Below are 22,682 nucleotides of genomic sequence, written 5' to 3' on the forward strand. Positions count from 1 at the left end.
CCAAATAGTTTGTATCTTGAAGTCTGCTTCTCGGAACTGGGTAGCACATTTTCCAGTGTTCCCAAAACTTGCTGCCATGTATTCTCCGAGATCATCACTGCTAGCTCCAAGATTGCCTCAGTCAAATTGCTTATTTCTTCTAGGAGGAATTTCACCAAGTTTGCACAGAATCACAGATCACTCTTCTAATTGCTTTCTAACATCTGTAATTTAGCAAAAAGAAGTTGTCAGTAGTACATTTCAACAACTTACTGAACAGTTGGTCTTTGCTAGATAGTCCTTTTCCAGCAAACATTCGTGCAGCTGAAGACTGTTCTTGGGAAGTCATATAGTTGCTGCAATAGTTTTACTCTCTTAATTGATCAAAAACTATAATGTAAAATAAGTTGACATGTAGGTGTAAGCAGTCTGTGCATGTAAAAGGTGCAAGAAGAAAACAGTTTCATAGACTTTTCAGCTACACAAAATCTGTAAGTTTCTTTACCAATAATTCTACTTGTGGGAGTACTTGATGGATAAAGTATAGTGCACAAGGACAAGAATATTAAATTCTAGGTGATAAATCTGTGTCCTGTTCCCACAGTATTCTATTGCAAAATAGATTAGCAAATTATAAGGTCAATCATAGAATCATAGAATGGTCTGGGTTGGGAAGGACCTTAAGATCATCCAGTTCCAACCCCCTGCCATGGGCAAGAATGCTTCACGCTAGACTATGTCACCCAAGGCTCTGTCCAACCTGACCTTGAGCACTGCCAGGGATGGAGCATTTACCACTTCTCTGGGCAGCCTGTGGCAGCGCCTCACCACCCTCACAGGGAAGAACTTCTTCCTTATGTGTAACTTCTCCTGTTTCAGTTTCACCCCTTGTCCTATCACTGCAGTCCCTGATTAAGAGTACTCCAGTATCCTTCAGATACTGGAAGCTGCTCTGAGGTCTCCATGCAGCTTCTCTTCTCCAGGCTGAACAGCCCCAACTTTCTCAGCCTGTCTTCCTACGTGAGGTGCTCCAGCCTCTGATCATCGTGGCCTCCTCTGGACTTGCTCCAAAGCTCCAATTACTAGATTATTATTAGATTAGCAAATGATAAGGTAAGCCACAGAAACATATGAAGAATCTGAGAAAAAAAAAAATAAATAATGTTTTCCATCTGAAGAGAAATGAGAAGCTGAAGCTATAGAGCAGATTTTTTTATAGTGAATTGAGAAAAGGTGGTTTTTCTCTTAGATATCAGTCAAGGCTAAGAAATAAACTGCAAAACAAAAATTTGAAGTTTAAAGATTAGGCACTTCAATATTAAGATGGAGCCTTTAGCTTTGATTTGGCAAGATTACTCCTGTAACTATAATACTATTTCCCTGGAGAATCTGATGATAGTTGGTATTGAAGGTTGAAGAATTTCTGGAACTTGCAGTTTCTCTTCTGATGTAGCCAAGCAATCTGGACAAAGTTGTCACCTCTGGTTTATATCTACATCAGAGCGTGACAAGCAAAGACTAGAGCAGCAGCTGAAGGACAAAGAGTCAAGAATGGGAAGGGCTCATGGCTATTTGTATTGCTATTTGCAGTACAGAATGGGCAGAAACTGGCTTTTCATTTAGAATTCTTGCTCTAAATTGCCTGCCATAAAATTTTTAATCCTTTCCAACTCGCTTGTACAAGTTCCATTGCCAACAACTCGGGGTTGAAACCAGGATTTTGCTAGCAGATCAGTTCTCAGAAAGCCAACATAACTGTCTATTGTTTTCTAGAATAGACACCAGTTAATAGAATGAGTTGGCAGAAGTAAACCAGCAAGTGCATAAACAAAAATAAGCCATTATGAAATGTCTGCATTTTATTAGGAGAAGCTTGTGGTGCATTGACAGGTGCATGCATTGAAATTAATCTGCAGAAGAGAAGTGCTTCTGAGTTAGTGAACAGTTTCAGGTGGTAAGATTCTGTAATCTGAACCTTAAAATAACAAAATTACAGAATGTGAAGCTAATGGAAGATGAGGAACTCCACAAAAAGCTGCATCTTGTAGGGAAAGACAAATACGACATTGAGTGGAAAGGAAAGAGTCCTAGAAAGGAGAGACATTTACTTCCTAAGGTATTAAGGTCAACTAGTGTTCTATGTTGGAGTCTTTCCAAGTTCAGAAATGTCTCTGGTTATTTGAGACTGACTTACATAAAACAATGCCGATGCGATAGATAAAGCTGATTGTGAACTTAGTAACCTGATGACTGTATCATTTGTTTTGATGTGTTTCTCAGCCTAGAACTCAAAGCAACAGTATCAAAATATTTGATTTGAAATGTCCAAAGTGGAATAAACTTGAAAGAAAATAATGAAATCATTCAAGTCCCCCATTTCACAGCACAAATACTTTTTAAGAATCTGTTGAAGGCATTTCTGAATTTACAGAAAGGGAATGCATGAAGAAGGGAGAAGCAGGAAAAGATTTTCTGCTTCGGTTTTGAATTCCAGCTAAACACAAGCTCTACAGCTGGAAAGTCTGCTTTTCCAGCGGGATCTAGGAAAAGCAACTGTGTAAACTGCCCTATCTCATTTGCATGGAGAGCTTTTCTCCTTTAATAGCCTTTAAAGTGACACCAGCAGGATAGTAACGGTGCTTTAATATCATTTTACTGTATTTAATTTAGCTTTACAATCCTTAAATGTCATTCTTGCATAGTTAGTGTGTAGTACTGCTGCTGAGTAGATACAAGATGGAGGCTTTCCTGCTCTTCTAGCACCTTTACCTTAATATATTTTGGATTATTTGAATTTCAGACTAGCTCTGAGCTTTCTGGATTTATAGAGTGAGGCTTTGGGATACTTACAAAACCTTTTTTCATTCTTTACTCTTAAATTACGGGGCAGAACTTAATGTAGGTGGTTTTGTTTGAAAATAATGAGAATGGCTGAGTAATATCCTGTGTGAAATGAGCACAAAGTCTTGGTTCTAGTTTATAGTGGACAGATATTTGGATCAAAGGAAAACAGTGCTGGTACTATTTTACACCATACTCAAGAGTGTTAACAGAGATGCTGAAGTCTTATCAGAAATTGAGGTTTTGTCTTATTTTCCTTCAGTCCAGGGCAGGTTTCTGGCTGATGCAAGTGCTGTAGTGGCAGCAACTAAAGCACAGGAATTCTTTATTCGACTCTTCACTCATCTTTCTACCAGAATGTTTCATTAGTTTTGTAGGTATAACGCCTACCTACACCTCACAGTTCCTTTTTAATGTGAAGACTTAACACTATGATTTAGTAAGAATATAATAAACAATGCTGTGTTTGAGAAGGATAAAGCAGAGTGCTCAAGACAGCTTTACTACATCAACATTATAGCGGCTGAGAGGGAAAAGTATTCAAATAAAAAAGTTAAAGTACTACAATTTTACAGCCCTTTGTTCTTCACGAAGGCTACAACGAGAATTTATTAATCTTGTCAGGCAAAAGAGCAACAAAAAGAAAAAGATGGAGGGAAAGAGAAAACTAAACAGCTTGGCAAGAGGGAGAGCTTCCCTAGTGCCAAGGCAGCTGAGAAAGAAAAGAAAGGAAAAAAGACAGAAGGAGGCCCTCAAGCACCAGGCACTGTTAAAAAGAAAACCGAGTTGAAGCGACGGGGAAAAGTGGAAGAGGAAGTCAAATACATTGGTATGTAAAAACCAGATATACTCCTGATAAACTTGTTAGAAATTTTGCAACCTAGCTTCTAACTTTGTTTTTTAGCTTCTTGAAAAGTCGGGATTTATTTGGCAATATTAAAGCATTACCACTGCATTTGAAAAGGGTACTGTGTTCTGCTCAGCATTAGGATAGATTGTGCAGTCCAAGAAATAAAATACAGATGAGGCATATGTGGCATGTTGACATCAAAATATTTTAGCATGTGTAAGACTAGAAGAAAGTGGCTAAACAAATGCTATGGAAAACCTTTCAGAATACACACTAAATGTGTTTGTGTATCCAAAGGTGGCTTTCTCTTTGTATTATAAAGTATAACAGAGCCGTATACCATTGTCTGGGGATGAAGCCAGGTTCTATACAAAAGACAATATGATTTCATTTGCTGTAAAAACATGTGAATAGAACCCAGACCTAAGAAATCTACTCCAGAAATGAGCTGTACAGAAATGAGGTACTACAGAAATGAGGTAAAGAATAATATGCTAACAAGCGCTAAGAAAATCTTTTATCTTTTGATACATAGCACCCATGGTTACAAATGTCACTGGAACAAAAAATACTGGAGAATATGCATAGCTCTCCTTATTAGATCAGAGTTATGTTTGAGCTACATCAACATAAACAGGATCTCTTTCTTAAGAAGCACTTACTGATTTTTGGATGCATTATGTGTACCTGCTATTCCCCAGTTGAACTGCTGCAGTTTTTCCTCCCTTTTGCAGCAGACCTTCACATGCATCTTATTCCAGATCAATGGCACTCTTCAGGCATCTAAAGAGCATCAGTCCAGGTGTTTAGAGCAAGTCTGAACCTTCGTGAAGCTGACAAAACTACAAAAGAACAGAACAGTAGCTATTTTGTGCATAGTTTTTAATTTTTTCATCTTTAAAAATCCAAGCTGAAGTGACGTAGGCAACTCATGTCATCTAACTAAAATTGGTACAGAATGTACAGTAGAGAGTGCCTGTGTGTAGGTATTCATGTGCTTCCACTAAGCCCTGTAGAAACAATTTTACTAGCTCTAGCATTTTACTCCCTACTGCCTTGAGGGATGGGCAGAAAACATCAGCTACCTGCATAAGATACCCATGCTTTGCTGCCTTCCTAGTCACAGTCAATAAAAGACAAAGTAAGGAAAATACAAATTCCCTTCAAAAACTAATAGCCATGAAAAGCATCCTTTGTTTAGTATGCTTAGTATTTTTATATTATGAGCTGCTAGCACTGCTGTTAAACTATGATTTCATTGACTTGGATTTGTCACACTAGTCCCAAGGATATTTACAAAATAGCAATAGTTGCAGATTGCCTTAAAGGAGAAGCTGTTGAGGTATTTTGTGCTTGGTCACTTCTGTATATAATTTTACAGTCATGACTGTACTGAGCTAAAGCCATTCTGAACAATTCACCACATTCGTTGTGCATCCACACAGTTGGACTTAATGATAAAGAAATTGATTCTGACTCATACAAAAAACATGCTCAGTGGGTTGATTTCCAGTCTGAAGACAGTAAGGAACTACATAACAAGGAAAAAGATAACCTGACCTTGCTACTTCCTCTAGTTGGGCTGAGGAAGGCAGTGAGGAGGAACCTGTAGCCCTGAGAAGATCAGCATGCCTCAAACCCTTCATCTAGGCTACAGGAAAAACGTAACTATTGTTTTATGGAGAGGTAATTGTTTCTTTATTCATCACAATTCTACTTCAATGCCCATACCAAGAGAAAATTAAGTCAAGTACTGCCAAAATTTCTGGAGGCTATTCTAAATGCACATTAAGCGTGGTGAAACAACTCTGTCAGGGTTTTCTGTCTTTTCTTGAGAACGTGACAGTTAATGTTCTCAAGGACCTCACAGTAAAGCTTTGATTTGTATCTCGGGACAGGGTGGTGCCAGCTCCATTTCTCAGTGTCAAGAACATACCGATCTATGAAACTTTTCTACTGAGAATGTAGTACTTTAAAAATCTTCATGCATATTTCATACTTCACAAGAGTGTGAGCAGAAGATGTGAAGAACCTTGAATGATCCTTAAAGCACTCTTCAGCACTTTAGAGAATCATAGAATAATTTAGGTTGGAAAAGCACTTTAAGATCGAGTCTAACCATAAACCTAATACTGCCAGGTCCACCACTAAACCATGTCCCCAAGTGCCACATTACATGTCTTTTAAATACCTCCAGGGATGGTGACTCCACCAGTTCCCTGAGCAGGCTGTTCCAATGCTTGACAACCCTTTCAGTGAAGATTTTCCCAATATCCAATCTAAGCCTTGCCTATTTATAGTTGTTTTAATATAACTGTAGTAAGCAAAAAAAAAGCCAAAAGAGGGAAATGCCACAATTTGTACTTGAGAGTAGTCTGAGATGTTACTCATATCTGACCATGTCTTGAATTTGGAGACAATCTGTATCTGTTTCTGACGGTTAACAGCCTCTTTATCATTCATCCCTAGTACATTATCACCTTACTGAAAGGAATAGTTCTGATTTTGAGTAAACTTGAGTTTACTTATGTTGCTGTCTTTCATCATTTGAATACAAACTAGTCACTGATTATCAGAACTGACTGATTATCATCAATTTGTCATTATTAGCATAATCCTAATTATAGCTGTTTAATGGTAGGCAGTCTTCTCTTTGGCATGTATGCATTGAAATTTTTGGATCTTGAAGTGACTATGCAGCTGGCTGTCTTTTTTGTTAGGAATCATTAATGCTCAGTAATTCCTGTGTTGATGCCCCAGTTACAGCAAAGGAAAAAGCATGAAACTATGTAGTTCAGTTTCAGTGCTAGCAGTGATACAATGTTCTTCTGGTTCTGCTTTTGCTTTGTGAAATGTATGTACTGGATTGTGGTGGCTGCTTCCTCCGTCAGTCTTCCTCCTAAATCCTAAATTCTTTTATGTTTACCTAATGTTACAAGGAGAGAGACAACCATGCTGCTAGCCTGCTGCTCCACGTAGTAACAGCATTTGCACAGGTCTGACTCTGTATCTAAGCACAGGTAGATGTCAGTGCCAGGCTACCTTTTTTTCTGCCCTTGTTTTTGTCCCTTGGGTGAATGAGTCCTGTGAGTTTAGGATTGGCTAAATGACTTTAAAGTGTTTTGTGATAGTAGGCTTCAGCAAAAATCTTAATACTAAATAGAATGTAAAATTACACTAACTGTTATGTGTTCCATAGTTGATGGAAAAATACAGGCTCTTCAGTAGGCAGTTTCTTTTGTCTTAGGGTAAACAACCATGGTAGATGAATTACATCACCTGATCATCTAAGTCTTCTGGACAGCATAGTCTAAGTCTTCTGGAGAAGAGAGGACTCCAGGGAGACCTTATAGTAGCTTCCACTGCCTAACAGAGGCTTACAAGAAACATGGAGAGGGACTTCTTACAAGGGCATGCAGTGATAGGACAAAGGGGAATGGCTTCAAGCTGCAAGAGGGGAGATTTAGATTAGATACAGGAAAAAATAATTATTCACTGTGAGGGTGGTGAGACACTGAAACCTGCTGCCCAGAGAAACTGTGGTTGCCCCATCCCTGGCAGTGTTCAAAGCTGGGTTGGACAGAGCCTTGGGTGACATGGTCTCGTGTGAGGTGTTCTTGCCCGTGTCAGGGGTTGGAACCGGATGATCTTAAGGTCCTTTCCAACCCAAAACATTCTGTGATTCTATATTTTGCATAAAATTACGGACTCATTCAGTCCATGGGATCAGTCGTTCTGACCCCTTATCCTTTCACTGCAGCCCTTGATGAAGGGCCCCTCTCCAGCATCCTTGTAGGCCTGCTTCAGATATTTGGAAACTTAGATGTAATTATCCTGCTGAGGTTATAAAAGAGCTGCTTCTGTGACCTTAATTTTCAGTATCCCTATATAGTCAAGCAAAATCAGTATTTATTTAGCTATGTCCTTGTCTTTAATCTGGTTTTATTGCATTTTGAATAGATGATGAACCAGAAGATGGTGCCCATCATTACTTTATAATTTTGGATTTCCACAACCTTCAGTTGTTGCTTGTGATGTTTGAGCTTGGAGTTAACATTTCGAGTGTAATTAGAATTTCTTCTGAGAATTATGAGCCGTTGCAGACATACTTGGGAGCAACTAAACTTAAAGAAGAATCTTCACAGTCAACTGAAGGTAATCTGGTCATAAGAACAAAGTCTGTATAGGAAAGAGGCTATTACATATCCAAGTAAAGACTGTTCCTGCTGTGTTTTTCTCCCTCTCTGTGCTTTGTGTTTGTGCATGCTAGCTGTGAGCAGCTGTGTTTGCCATTGCAAAAATGGTAAAATTTGAAGGTAATGACTTACTAGAAAGTAGTTAGAAGTGCAGAGAGCAGAAAGCATGGGTTTGTTCAATTTCATTGTATTTATAACACCTACTGGGGATGAAGGAACAGGGACAGGTTCCCCCAGATATTTCCAAAGTGATACTATCTTTTCTTTGTCTTGTATGTATAATAGCAGGAAGACTTTAATAAACTTAGATAATTATTAAGTAAAATTTGCAAGGAAATTTTAAAGGGGAAAAAGAGTACATCTATAGTACATCTATAGATGATAGTATCTTGCATAAGCAGTGTTACAGGTAGTAATGCAAGTTTTCCTCATCATTAAGAAAGGGCAGGTGGCACAGAATAATAGCTTGGCTGGACCACGCGTTCTTTGTAGACTTCAGATACAAGAAAGCATTTAAGAATTAGGAATAGATCAGGCCACTAGGAATGAGGATATATGTTTATTATGAGCTTATTAACACAAAATCAGAAATGGCAAGACATAAAATGGAGTGCAGGAGGAGGAACAAGTTAAATGTTTGTTAGCTGGTCATCAGAGAGGAAGAGCTGCCAGGATGTGATCCTGAGAAAACTGGCAGTGGCTAGTGTTTGGGGGTCTTTTTTGTACTTCTTGTTGGTATGTACTTCTTGTTGGAATTGGGTTGTGGTTTGTTTTTGCTATAAGTACTGTTCCAGACAGGTGATACTTTTAAGTAACCACAATTAATGCTAGTAGCAGAAAGATTTATCTTCTGGTTGTGAAGGAAGAGGTAAAATAACAGCTACTTAGGTGAGGTAGAGAACTTTTCAGATCAACTGATTCAGATTAACTTACATGGTATTCTATTTAAAGATTTGCCTGCCATTCTCATTTCTATTTGAGAACTCATAAAAAGCAAGTGAGATAGTGGAAAAAAGAGCTGTGAGGAAGAGAGGAAGGAGCACAAATAGCCAAGGCTCTGTAATCTGCATAACTTCTGTTTCTGGAAAAATACTGGAACAATAATTTATAACCACTTAAAAAAAGAATGAGGAGATGAGTAACACCTAATGTATGCAGTTCAAGAGCAAATCATGTCAGACAAGTTTAATTTCCTTACAAAATGAAGTATTGGCCTTCTGAGCAGAGGAATAGTCAGTGTTGTATAATTGGATTTTAATAAGGCTCTTTCACATAGCCCACAGTAAGCAAGGTAGGTCTAGATGAAAATAAATCTATAGTAGGTGCAGTCTCATTCAAAAAACTTTGTCCTGTCTAGAGTAACTTAAAGCTTTACCCTCAAATAGGATGCATGGAGTGAACTCAAGGGAATTTGTGCTGTGTCTGGTATTATTAGGTATTGTCATGAGTATTAGAATAAGGGGGTGAGGTTCAAATGCAAATCTCCAGATTATAAATTAGAATATATCCTAAAAATACCTGAAGTAATCTGATCAAGCAAATCAGTGATGAGGTAAGACCTTGTATGAAATATGTGCCAATCACAAAAACTTCAAATGATGGAAAAGAAGGTTATTAAGGATCTATAAAATTTTACTTATGAGGAAAAAAATGGAATTGTTATCTTTAAGTTTAAGAAGAGAAGGCTGAATGATGTAGTGGAAAACTGATAAAAGTTTTGACATTTGTAAAAGGCTAGGACAGAAAATAAAGTGTTTGAATTGCAGTCAAGGAAATACAATGGAGCAGGTAGAAGCTTTCCATAGGTGAGGTTAGTAAAGTATTGGAGTAGTCCGAGTAGGAATATTATTGAGTCTTTGAGGCTTTTAAAGTTAGATTAAGACAAATGTCTGCTTGCATTGATACAGGTACAGTTGATTGTGCCTTGGAGCAGTTATTAACTAAAGTACTTCATAGTTCAGTGACTTAAAAAATAGATCGTGGTTGATCATTTCTGTAATGTACAGAGAAATTTTCAAACAGGAAGCCGTTAACCTGTAAATGCTGTTCTGTTACAGTGTTCCTGTTGTTCTTAGCATGAATACACATCAGTCATGGATTAGGGACCATAGCTTTCATGTTCCTTTTCCTTCCCAAGTGTTTGCATCCCCTAATGACTTTCATTTTGTGATTAACAAGTCAAGCACTGTTAGTACCCTTTCCTACTGTTAATTTTCTGTTCCTCTAAACAGTCTAGTAGGTGTACCACTACTAATTCCACTTTTCTGAGAAAACTCGGATCAATCTCTCAGCCTGACAAAATGCAATTAATTTTTCCCCATTTCTGCTGGAAATGAGTGACCTGACACATCCTAGTGATTCTTGAAGACTTTAATTCTTTCTGAGAGTATTTACAGGATGAAAATATACTTAAGGCAGGGACAAGGAGAATGAAGAACTGCCTGTAGGAGAAGATTGGGTTCAAACTCATCTAAAGGAGCCTGAAGGTGCTCAAGTCTATGGAACCTGGCGAGATGCATCCACAGGCCCTGAGGGAACTGGCAGATGTAGTTGAGAAGCCACTATCCATCATATTTGAGAAGCTGTGGCTGTCTGGTGAAGTTCCTGCTGACTGGAAAAGGAAACATAACTCCCATTTTTAAAAAACTGAAAAAATGAAGACCTGGGTTACTACAGGCTGCTCAGTCTCACCATGGTGCCCAGCAAGATCATGGAGCAGATGCCCCTGGAAACTATGCTAAGACACATGGAAAGTAAGGGTGATTGGTGACAGCCAACATGGCTTCACTGAGGGCAAATCGTGCCTGACAAATTTGTTGGCCTTCTAGGATGGGGCTACGGCATTGGTGGATAAGGGAAGAGTGACTGACATCACCTGTCTGGACTTGTGCAAGGCACTTGACTCTGTCCTGCACAGCACCCTTGTGTCTAAACTGGAGAGAGGCATGGATTTGATGGATGGACCACTCAGTGGGTAAGGAATTGGCTAGATGGTTGCACTCAAAAGACTTGTGGTCAATGGCTTAAAGTCCAAGTTGAGATCAGTGGCAAGTGGTTTCCCACAGGGTCAGTGTTGGGACTGATCCTGTTCAACATCTTTGTCAGCCACATGGGCAGTGGGATTTGATGCATCCTCAGCAAGTTTGCCAACGACGCCAAGTTGTGTGGTGCAGTCAACATCCTGGAGGGAAGGGATACAGAGAAATCTTGACACACTTGAGAAGTGGGCCTATGCAAACCTCATGAAGTTCGACAAGGCCAAGTGCAAGGTCCTGCCCATGGGTCGGGGCAATCTCAAGCACAAATAAAGGCTGGGCAGAAAATGGACTGAAAGCAGCCCTGAGAAAGACTTGGGCTCTCGTGAGACCCCACCTGCATTACTGTGTTCAGCTCTGGGACCCCCAACACAAGAGGGATGTGGACCTGCTTGAGTGAGTTCAAAGGAGGTCACAAAGATGATCAGAGGGCTGGAGACAGGCTGAAAGGGTTGGGCTTGTTCAGCCTGGAGAAGAGAAGGCTTCGGGGAGACCTTAGGGCAGCTGCCAATGCTTAAAGGGCCTATAAGAAATCTGGAGAGGGGCTTTTGACAAGGGCCTGTAGGGACAGGACAAGGGGGAATGGCTTCACTGAATTGTTTTGTTTTAAACCCCTGGGGCCACTGGAAATACACAAGTGAGGTATTTGGCCATCATAATTACATTTTGGAAGTGCTGAGCACCCATAAATCCAAATGAAAGCAAGTCACTGCAAGTTTGGTGTCTTTATGTCTCTCAAATTAGGCTATAGTAGATTCCAGAGTGTGACTGTAAGGTTGGCGTCAAGAGAGAATTTTCTTTTTTTGCAGTATCTAGAGCATCTTTGATAACTGATCATTACTATGCAGTGAATCAGGAAACCATACAACTTCTAGGTTCTCTGTCCATAGTCATACTGTACCTTAATCTCCAGCTTCCACACCAATAAAATCGTAATAATAAAGCTTGCTTACCCTATACTTAAATATATTAATACAAGATTTGTGCTTTGTGTAAAAGGGCATTGTACTGTGATTTATCTAATAATTGCACATTTTAGTTATAGAAGCGGAGAAAAGAAAGAACAGTGAAGCTATCAAAGATCTGGAAACATTTTGGAAATACCTGGAACCAGTTCTGAACAGTGGAAAGCCTGGATCAAGTCTCTTTGATGTTGCCAGACTTCATCACATAGTTAAGGAGAGTGCCTTTCCTCCTGATTGGTCTGACAGGGAAATGCTGGTCAGTAGATTCTGCTTTCAGAACACATGGCATGCTTTGGGGTTTGTAACATTTAAGACAGTTTAGAAATGCCAGGAATTTTACCTTAGCCTTCTGTGAAACAGAACCAGTGCAATTAATATATTTGTAATCCTGATCAGAAATTATTTTCTTGTATCAAATAAGTTTATTCAGCATGTATTCACAAAGAGTTCTTTGCATAAAAATACCTGACTTGGAGTTTCTTAATATTGTAGGCCACAGCAGCAGAGTTTTAAAACAGTTCAAGATACTAAATTTGTTCAGCATCTTTACATAGACCCAATTTGGATATCATTGGAGAGTCAGATGTCTGTATAAAATAACACCAAAATTACAGTTTTGTCCTCATAACAGTAGGTCAACTTACTGTATTTCAGAATATTTACATGAAACCAAACTAAAATGAATGTGAGAACCCTTTTTGACAGAAGATGCTGGTTTAGCATACCCAGTACCTCTTTGCTTTGTCCAACCCAAAACATGGCTCTGGCATATTACTCATTATCACCTGCTGAGTCAGGACTATTACTGGGCACTGCAAGAGAAAGTGAAGCAGTAGGAATTGTTTCCAGCCAGGTTTCCAAGTGTAGTGAGGTAAAGGGTCAAATATTTTTCAATCCACAACGGCAGCAGTAAAAAAATACGTATTGCTAAAGCAGAATAAAGCAATATGCCATAATTCAACCTCCTCTATTTGTGGTCTATGTTATTAGGGTTAAAGGATAGACGATGTCCTCTTAACACTTATTTATTGTACACTAAATCCTGTATATAAACAATCTGGTGAACCAGGAAGTACACTTGATCCCGAGGGGATCAGAACTAAGTCTGGCTAAAGCCAGAATGGTTTCCAAGTCAGACACTAAAAATGCCTCAATTGAGGAAATGTGTAGGCTTGCTACTTACAACATTACTTATCAGCATATTATTGATTTCATGTTAAAATATTCAGCCTATTTTGGAAAAGAAGTTTTTTATCTTGTTTACCTTTCCCATCATCACATCATATCAGGCTGTTGCTACTGGTGAATACCCTGCGAGCAGCTATATTATAGCTGAAATAAAGTTAAAATGAGGAAGCCTTTTTTTTCTTTGAATAACTCTGTAAAACATTTGGAATTAGTGGAGAAAAAAAAAAAAATCCCTTGCAAGACTTTTAAACAGTTGTAGATTTGCTGGTTAGAGAGCTAAGGACTTACATGGCTAAGTTACATGATACTTTTGTGTGCAAACTTCATCCTTTGTATCTGATTTTCTGTCATAGCTTGCATTTGGCACTCTGGTGTTTGAAAGCATTGCTTGTTTAATGTATGACTGCCTGGACTGGAGAAGACAGCATCGTAACTACTTGGAAAACACCAAGTTTACTAATGTGCCTGCATTATCAGAGAGCAAATTGACACAACCACGTGAATTTGAGGCAAGGATCCTTCTCTACTTGTCAAGAATAACTAGTTGTAGGCTAGAAATGCCCATCTTTAATTCTGCACTTAAAAATTCCCCTTGGACCATCACTTCATATGTAATTTTCTGTTAATAAAATTGGGATTTTTCTACTTCAGCATTTAAAATCGCAAAGAATGGGGAGGAGGGGAAGGAAGAAAAGCATTGGGAAAACAGGAAGAGGGAAATTTAAAGGTTCATACAGGCATAAAATATCACAGGTGTAAAAATTCCTTTAATAGCTTATGATGACACCTTCTTGGGGCTCAAAACTCAACATGCCTGCGCAGAGGTACCGTGTCTTGTTGCAGATCTGTGAAGTGTCAAAACAAGATTTAGTTCTGTGCAAGATCAGCTTCCTTATTTTGTTCATGGTAAACAAAAGCTTCAGTGGGCAGGAGAAAGTGGCTTATTAGGACATGTACTAGGGGCACGGAAAAATCGGCTTACTCCATCTGTAGCGGTACTACTGAATGCTAATTTAAGGCATTCATAAGACTATATTCTCACTGTCTTGTTCAGCTGAGAGTTAAATGGGATTTCTCTCCCCTAATATTGGCTGTGTAGAAGTTTAGCATCTGGTCTAGGGTTAGTGAAACCAAAGCTAAATTAATCAAATAATTTTTAAGTTGGAAAAGACCTTTAAGATCATTGATTTCTCCCATCTATTTGTTCAGTCCTCATTTGTTCTACTCTTTCTGATAGGTTTTATCTTTATTTTTGTTCCTTTAGGTACGATCACCATCACAGTTTACAACTTCAAAGAAAAAAGGGCAAGCAGGAGAAATTCTTCCAACACCAACTTTGTCACAGGGTATGTCTAAAGGATTAAAGCACTCATCTGTAGCTGCTCACTATGTCATTTACCTGAGCACAAATCCTTGGCATGATGTGCACAATAAGCTGAAGACATGACTCAATGTTGTGAAAGTAGTTTCTTGGTGAATACATTGTGAAAGTCTCCAGAAACTGCAGTGGTGATAACTAAGTTTTTTAGAAATCACTTTTTCTATCTGTTCCTAGTCACAGTCAGATAAATAGCTCTATAGGGGTGGATTTTGTTAGCCTTTCCAAGAAAAACTGTCTGAACATTGAACTGGTTGGTAATAAAAATTGGTATTTCTGAAGAAATAGATCATAATATTTTACCTATTATTACAACAGCTTCTTTTTTGGATACTTCTGTGGACATGAGGTATTACAATGACTTGCTGAGTCAGATTCCTGAGGAATACTTTTCTGTACCCTTAATGCTGAACTGCATGTTGGAACAGGTGAGAATATTCTCATTATAATTCCTGTGGGTAATTCTGCTTAGACCTGGTACAATGAATTGATCAGAGATCAATAAATCTATCTGTTTCAGCCAAAAGTATGAGACCGGAGGCACTGACCAAGGTGGTTCAATACAAAGGAATCACAATTCAAAAGTGGCATCTTTGGTTTTCTTTTGTATTTACTGTGTGTATCTAGTGTTATTCTAAGATTATTTTCTTCCAAGATTACAGGTCAAATATAACCAAATGAGGAAAAAAAGTAATTTTTTTTTTTTTTTTTTTTTTTTAGCAAAGTCATTATATTTATTTTTCATGTCCTGATGCCCTGCCACAATGTTGGTGATTGTGAACTTGCACTGTTTTACTCAGTACAAAGGTCTTAGGGAAAGCCTAACATTAAAATGGCATATATTGGTGCTCATGCTAGGCAGAGCTGACTTCTGTTGAGTTTAGGCACAAGCTAGGAGTTAGCAGAGCCCCACAGCATGATTTGGAAATCCTCCTCCTTTTAGAAAGAAAATTTCAGTACAATCCTCTATTTTTTTTCTTTTTTTTTTTTTCTACTTTTTCCAATTCAGTCTGAAAATGGACCCAGGTGAAAACACCCAAAATAAGTCCAACACCTGATACACAACCAGTTTTTCATTGCCTGTATTCATTAACATTTCAAGTTGGAAATACATTTCTTCTTACTCTTCCGAAAGCAAGTAATAGGAGAAAATATTCTGTTTTCTATAATCTTTGTTTTGGGCAGGAACTGACACGGAAAGTTGCATTTTGCTACAGTCCTGGCAAAAATTTATGGCTGTCTGTTTGGCTATAAGCAGGTCTACTTGGTAGTTTTAAGTTAAGAAGCAGTCATACTGTAATGAAAGCTAACAACTGTCATCTTCGCCAGGTTATCGCAAGTGAAGAGGGCCTTACGCCGCCTAGTCTGGTAGTACCAGAGCCTCGGGCAGATGGGCTACATCATACCCTTGCAGAACACATAGCTTCTGTTCTTCCTTCTCTTCCACTTTCTAAAAGTGAAAAAAAGGTTTGTGTTGTCTTTGGTTCATTTCCTCAAATGGCAAATTTCATTATTGGTGTTTAATGCATCTTTCTTTTTTTTTTAACAGAATCTATATGACTACTTTTCACCTAACTACAGTGAAGAAAAGCCTGTCACCCCAGAGTACCCTCTCTTATTTAACTGCCATGATACCCTGGCTCAGCGGTTGCATCTGCTGAAGGTATGGTCCCACCTGTCATATATAAACAGTTCTAAAATCCACAGGCTGTAAACACTCAATGCACTAAAAAAGATGGTGTTTTTCCAAAGCAGAGCAGTGTAGCCTACATTCTTTCCTCCTGAGATAGACACACTAACATATTTAGCCGGCTTAAGAAGTGATGAGTTACTGCCACTGACAGAGGACACATCACAGACAGAGCATGACAGTGATTTCAGTGATCTGTTGGCATTATTAATAAGAATGTTTAGCTTTTGGCATAGATGAAAGATACTACAGAACTCTGATTTACTGTAGTTAAACACTGGTGAAACTGGAAAATTCGTTACTAACTTTCCAACAGTGATTTAGCATTTGGACTAGATTGAATACTAAGATGTAGAGAAATGTGAGAAAAGACATAAAGGTTGTTAGTGAAGATAAGTGTATTCAGGTTGGCTTAATAGTTGAAGCATAGTGTATAACCAAGATGTTGCCAAATTCTAACAAAGGCAGAAATGTTCAGAGACTGCAAGGTTTGGAATTATTGCAAAGTAACAGTTTCCAGACTTTGTGAACCAAAACAAGCCAAGGTGTAGTTTTGCCATTAAACTTTGACAATACTCTGAAGACAAAAGAAGTGGTAATACAGTTCTAGATTTCACAGTTAAGGAGCATCTGCTGGCTTCATGAATTACAAATTCTCTGTGAAATACTTTGACAACAATTAATTATAACAGTATTCAGAAACAAATTGAGCTTGATACATTGGAGGAGGCATTCAAGCAGAAGGCAGGACTGAGTAATCACAGAGAGAGGTGCTCTTAGCAGGCATATACTTGATGCGTATGATATACTTGCTGAAGAGGAAGTTCAGGATATAGCACAATGAGGAGTGGATAGCACAATAATGAGTGGTGGATAGAGGAAAAAGATTTGGAAGCTACAGTCCAAGAAAAAGGTACTTAAAAAAAGTGTTTAATATTAAAATGTGTTTAATACTAAATTGTTTAATTTTAAAAGTAAAGTGTTTAATACTAAAAAGAATGAAGTTGGAAGATACCAGTGCTTACTGGTATCTATATTTACCTTTTTAGATAAATCCTTAATGTGTAGGGATGATGCTGTCACAGACTTGGTAAATGAGTTTACAGACTTCGTTACCATGAGAAGTTGCACGGACCAGCTGAAAGATACATGGAAGGGACCTGCTGCCTGTCTGAATAGATCAGTATATGTTTTTGTATTCCAGAATTTTTTAGTCTAGGTAGCACAAGCAGATGCCTTCTAACAAATGTCTGTAGTTATGCCGTAAGTTATTCTCTTATGTATCTCCTTTTTTTTCTGCCTAAAACACCTGCCACCATAATTCAAAATCACACTGTGAGCACATGCTCAAATGTAAGTCCAGCTGATTTAAGCACATGCCTATGTCTTTCACTATAAAAAGAATTCCTTATTCAAACATAATTTTTAGAAATCCACTAGTGTGAAAGTTTACTTTGATTCTGGTAACTTTGGGGTTTGTTCCAGGTCCGGGAGAACTTAAATCCAGAAAAGATTGAGCGGCAAATGATGGATAAACTTCCTCTTACAGAACTTATCCAGTTAAACCTTCCTTCAACTGAAAACAACCCTAAACGCATGGCCAGTCTTCACAAGCTCATGCATTACTGTACCAGTGGTAAAGAGATTATCTTTTGCATTGATAAATATTCCTTTTTTTTTTTTCTCATTTAGTTGATCACCTTATTAAATAGCAGGAATCTGGGGACAAGTTTTTTCACCTCTCTAAAACATTTTGCGGAATTTCCCATTTTCCCATTCTTCCTTATATCTTAACCTACTACACAAGTTAGGGTTAACTTTAAACCTCAGTTTCGTGGTTAATGGGAAAGGCTATACAAGTATTAAATATTGCATAAGAGCTGAAAGTCTGTTAGAACTTCTTTATCTATTTATATTCACAAATATACAAGCACTTACTGAATCTGAGGGGGAAAAAAGTTGTATAAATTACAACTGTTATCACTATTTTGATCCTAGGAAGTAAAATGCACATGTATCTCAGAAGATTTTTATTGCACTGAGTATGGCTTTCAGAATGTATTTGGTGGAAGCTGTTGGTGTCAATAATGAAGTTACTTCTGTAATAGTCCCTTTATCAAACCAAGAATACATTCACTTCTTCAAGTATAATCACTTCTGCAGTCACCTTTTCTTGGAGTGTGCATACCACCATGACTTACGCTGAGAAACAGTCCCAAAGACTACATAAATACCCTTAGGTAGTTTCAGAGGTTTAGGTTATTAAGAAACACAAACATCCAAATCCCTTTGGTTACATTTATGCCATCATATAAGGCATAGGATTTGAAGGTACTTTTCCATCTATTCAGTCCTGAAATCCCTTGTGTTGGATTAATTTGCACTCGCTGCATTGTTTCTAGTTACTGGTGTGTTCATTTTGGATACTGAGCTATTTAGGTAGTCTGTATTGCTGTAGCATGCTAACTGATGGGTATCATATTTGATGGTCATCATTGGACCATAATATATGGCCAAACTCTCCCAACTGTTAATTTAGCTTTTAGCAAGAAGGTGGTTGATCTGAATAGGAGATATGTGACATGCTTGGTTGTTTAACTGACCATAAAGGGAAAAGATTTCAAACTGAAGATGCTCTTTGGATGATTTGGGCACTGATCTACCTTCATTAAAACTCAGTGCTTCTCATGATTATCATTGTTATATGGACACCAATGCATACAGCCATAAATAGGATTTATTATTCCTTTTGCACCTTGCATACTTCTGTGTAAATTATTAAAATAAAAATTTATTAAAAATTAAATTAAAAGTCTGAGTATAGAAAAATTACTTGTTTTGAGAGCTGCAGATAATGAAAAACCATATGATAATGGAAAACTTTTCATTAACTGAACCAGTTGTTAACTGGTTCGATAAAGTCTACTCAGTATTTTAAAACCAACATCATTTATAGAAAGTTAATGAGCCAGGAGGTATTCAGACGTAGGAAGTACTTCATTTAAGATGAATTAAAAGTTAAACATATCATTTTGCACTTTGGAAGCATTCAACTTTGAATGCAGTGTAAAATGTAGCTCATCTAATTTGATCCAATACTGTTAAGGAAATTATTGTTGGCTTTTGCAGAGTTGCCAAGAACAATACACTTGCATAGTCTTCTATTTATCTTTTGCTGAGCCATAAGGACTTTTTCAGTTAATGGTTGTAATTCTTTTATAGAACTTCTGAGTCGGGCTGAAGTAGAAAGGGCCTTCAGAGTGCTTACTTTTGAAAGCCTGAGGCTGACTGGGCCAAGTGACTCTGGTCTCCTGGAGAGCTCTGGATCTATGATTAGAGGTGACTGTGAAGCGTCTTATAACCCTTGGGATAATACAGCCAGGTTTGCAAGACAGCTGAGGCAACTCTTCCTTATGGAAAAGAAGCTTAATGGGGTATCTCCAAAAGGCTCTGGAAAAAGAAAATCTGTTTACATTACTCCTGAAATATTTGAATCCATTATTTATTTTACCATGTCATTTGCTCTTGCAGGGCAGTGATTATTGTTTGGTTTTGTTTTTTTTCCTAGTACAAATCACCAGGAAAAAACCCCACTTGAATTTTCAAGTATTGTATAGTCTGTACTTTCAGTATCTATGTAGGAATACTAGGTAAAGACTAAAGCTATCTGGTTTATATGACAACATTAACAGTTTGTGTAAGCAACTTTCTAAAATTATATTTGTTGAAAAGTAGGTACTAGAAAACTGGTTTATGGTTTATTACATCAAAGATATTTTATAGACCTGTCATACTGAAGACATGCTTAAATACCTTTCTGAAGAAAGGCTCTTGTGAGTTATGATGGCAGCCTGGTCTTTACGAAGTCAGTAACAAGCATTAGGGGGCTGAAACACCTCTCATATAAAGACAGGCTAAGGAAGTTGACGCTGTTCAGCCTGGAGAAGAGAAGCTGCGTGAAGAACTCAGAGCAGCTTCCAATGTCTGAAGGCAGCCTTCAGGGATGCTGGCGAGGGACTCTTCATCAGGGGCTGTAGTGACAGGACAAGGGGTGATGGGTTCAAACTGAAACAGGGGAAGTTCAGACTGGATATAAGGAAAAAATTCTTTACTGTGAAGGTGGTGAGGCGCTGGAACCCACTGACCAAAGAAGTGGTAAATGCTCCATCACTGGCAATGTTCAGGCCCAGGTTGGACAGAGCCTTGGACGACATGGTCTAGTGTGAGGTGTCCCTGCCCATGGCAGGGGGTTGGAACTGGATGATCTTAAGGTCCTCTCCAACCCAAGCCATTCTGTGATTCTATGTATCAGGTTAATTAGATGATTACTAGTGAATGAGTAGTAAGAAATGCAATGAGCATATAACTTACACATGGGGACTCTAGAGAGGGATATAAAAAGCTGAAAATGACAAAAAAGAAAAAAAAAGAAGGTATGCTATACATTGTAATAACCCATGCATGCATACCTTTTCCTTTTTAACTTTTTTCTTCCAGGCTTCCCTGTTCTTCCACATGTAGGTTAATCCAGTAGAGTTTTGATATCCAAAATTTGAGGCCAAATTCAGAAGTAACAGGGAAAGAGGAACGTATCTATCAGGTGTTGAAGAAAGTGAGATCAGTGAAAAGAAATCAGAATAAGGGTAGCATAGTAGACCAGGTGCTGTAACGTAGAAGTTTAAACATCCGGTTTTCACAGTCACATTAGTCTGTCTGCATTTGGCCAGAAATATCTGAAAACCCGCAAGTTAAAATCATAGAGAATGTCTGAGCTGTGTTTCAACTTCCTCATCTTCTCTTACTTCGTTTCCAGTCTGCGCTGTTGGTATATCTTCAGCATTTGAGCCATTGTAACTACCATTCATGTTAGAATAGGAACATTTTGAACAGCAGGAACAGAGATGTGGTAAACTTCTTGTACACAATGAAGGATCAATTTTCTCAGAGTTCTGTATTTTCTCCTGCAGATTCTAACTTAATGAAAAGCTGTTGGCCTGCTTAAAGGAGCAGTGTTGGACAAGAAGCAACATTAAAAATAAGTGATTATTTTTCTGGGATGCAAGAAAAGTAGAAATTAGGTTCATTTAAGTGGCTGTACCTTTAGGTTCATTATGTTGCCCATGCTTTCCTAATATAGATGTCTAGGCAACCAGCTTAGATGGGATCCTTTCCTTAGAAGGCTGAAGTAGACAAAAAATAATCCTGCTTATCTGTCTCTCTTCTGAATTTCATGAACTTTTTTTGGGTGTTAGTTTATTTGACTTTTATACTAGTTACAATACTAAATAATTTTAGTTACAAACATAGCCACCGACATTTCAACACTTCTGCAGCACAAAAGCAAATACTAGGAAGAGAAAAGGTTTGCTTTCAGATTTCTTAAATCTTCTAAAGGCAGTCAGTAAATTTCCTAGAAAAGCAGATACAAGTCTGGAAGCTGAGCTGGTTACAAGCCTATTATGAACAAGTACTTTCTGGGGTATTTTTTCCCAGGAACATTATTTCTGTTGTATGTGTGAATTTCTGTAGAGTATTAGTAATCTCTGCCCTAAATCAGGGCATAAAGAATTCTACTAAAAGGAAATTATGTTTTTAGAATTATGAGAATAGGAAAGTTAAAGTCTCTATGAGATCCTGTTCATGTCAGGTGCCCATTGGAACTATGGAATGACTGGTCAGATCCTCAGCAGAAACAATATTCGGTCAAGTAGCTTACAGAACAGGATAAATTGAATTAATTGAAAGGTTTAAATTTGCATTTTTCAGAAAGAGGTGAAAATATCAAAGCAGTTGACTTTGCTTTCTTTTATGTCACCTCTGCAAGGGAATGCTTATTACTGCTTCTCAGGTAGTATGTAGAAAAATGGTCCTTCATCTGGAGCACACTTCTCATGGTATTTTTAATGGTTTTCACTGTGTATGGTCAGCATAAGACAGATAAAGGCAGCGATTTCAGTGGGCTTTATGAAGTGTTGTTTATTATTACTACTACTGTTATTACTAAATTAATTATATTACAATGGCATAATATCACTATATGTTATATATAATTATAATATGCTATATGTAATGATATTTAATATCATAATTAATAGTGGTAATAATAATGATAATTCACAGCATCACAGAATGGTTTGGGTTGAAAAGGGCCTTAAGATCACACGGTTCCAACCGCCCTGCCATGGGCAGGGACACCTCACACTAGACCATGTCACCCAAGGCTCTGTCCAACCAGACCTTGAACACTGCCAGGGATGGAGCATTCACCACTTCTTTGGGCAACCCATTCCAGTGCCTCACCACCCTCACAGTATAGAACTTCTTTATATCTAACCTCCTGTTTCAGTTTGAACCCCTCACCCCTTGTCCTATCATTACAGTCCCTGATGTCTGGCACTTGTTGTTCCTGGGTTTTAAAGCACTCTTTTAGGAAAGAAGCTTAGCAGAGATGATCATGCATTTATAGGGGTAAGTGTCGTAAAAGACAGCTTCAAGTTGATGGCAGTCTCATTACAGAGGCTAGGGAAATTGCATCATTCTGACCTCAGTTTTAAGGACTG

At 38.1% G+C, this 22,682-nt stretch overlaps 1 protein-coding gene across 1 annotated transcript in view; it reads left to right on the top strand.

Annotated features, from left to right (window-relative positions):
• Window positions 1-22,682, top strand: part of SPAG17 (sperm associated antigen 17) — a 98,448-nt gene that overhangs the window by 24,809 nt on the left and 50,957 nt on the right. The window contains exons 5-14 of the mRNA XM_062618253.1: window positions 3,445-3,649; window positions 7,631-7,825; window positions 11,941-12,122; window positions 13,408-13,563; window positions 14,319-14,400; window positions 14,751-14,860; window positions 15,762-15,899; window positions 15,982-16,095; window positions 17,608-17,758; window positions 19,345-19,461. Of these exons, the coding sequence (XP_062474237.1) occupies window positions 3,445-3,649; window positions 7,631-7,825; window positions 11,941-12,122; window positions 13,408-13,563; window positions 14,319-14,400; window positions 14,751-14,860; window positions 15,762-15,899; window positions 15,982-16,095; window positions 17,608-17,758; window positions 19,345-19,461 (1,450 nt within the window). The remainder of the gene's footprint in view (window positions 1-3,444; window positions 3,650-7,630; window positions 7,826-11,940; window positions 12,123-13,407; window positions 13,564-14,318; window positions 14,401-14,750; window positions 14,861-15,761; window positions 15,900-15,981; window positions 16,096-17,607; window positions 17,759-19,344; window positions 19,462-22,682) is intronic.

Source organism: Pezoporus occidentalis, unplaced genomic scaffold, assembly GCF_034315485.1.
Source record: "Pezoporus occidentalis ecotype Australia unplaced genomic scaffold, CSIRO_AGI_Poc_V1 ctg104, whole genome shotgun sequence".
Classification (NCBI taxonomy): domain Eukaryota; kingdom Metazoa; phylum Chordata; class Aves; order Psittaciformes; family Psittacidae; genus Pezoporus; species Pezoporus occidentalis.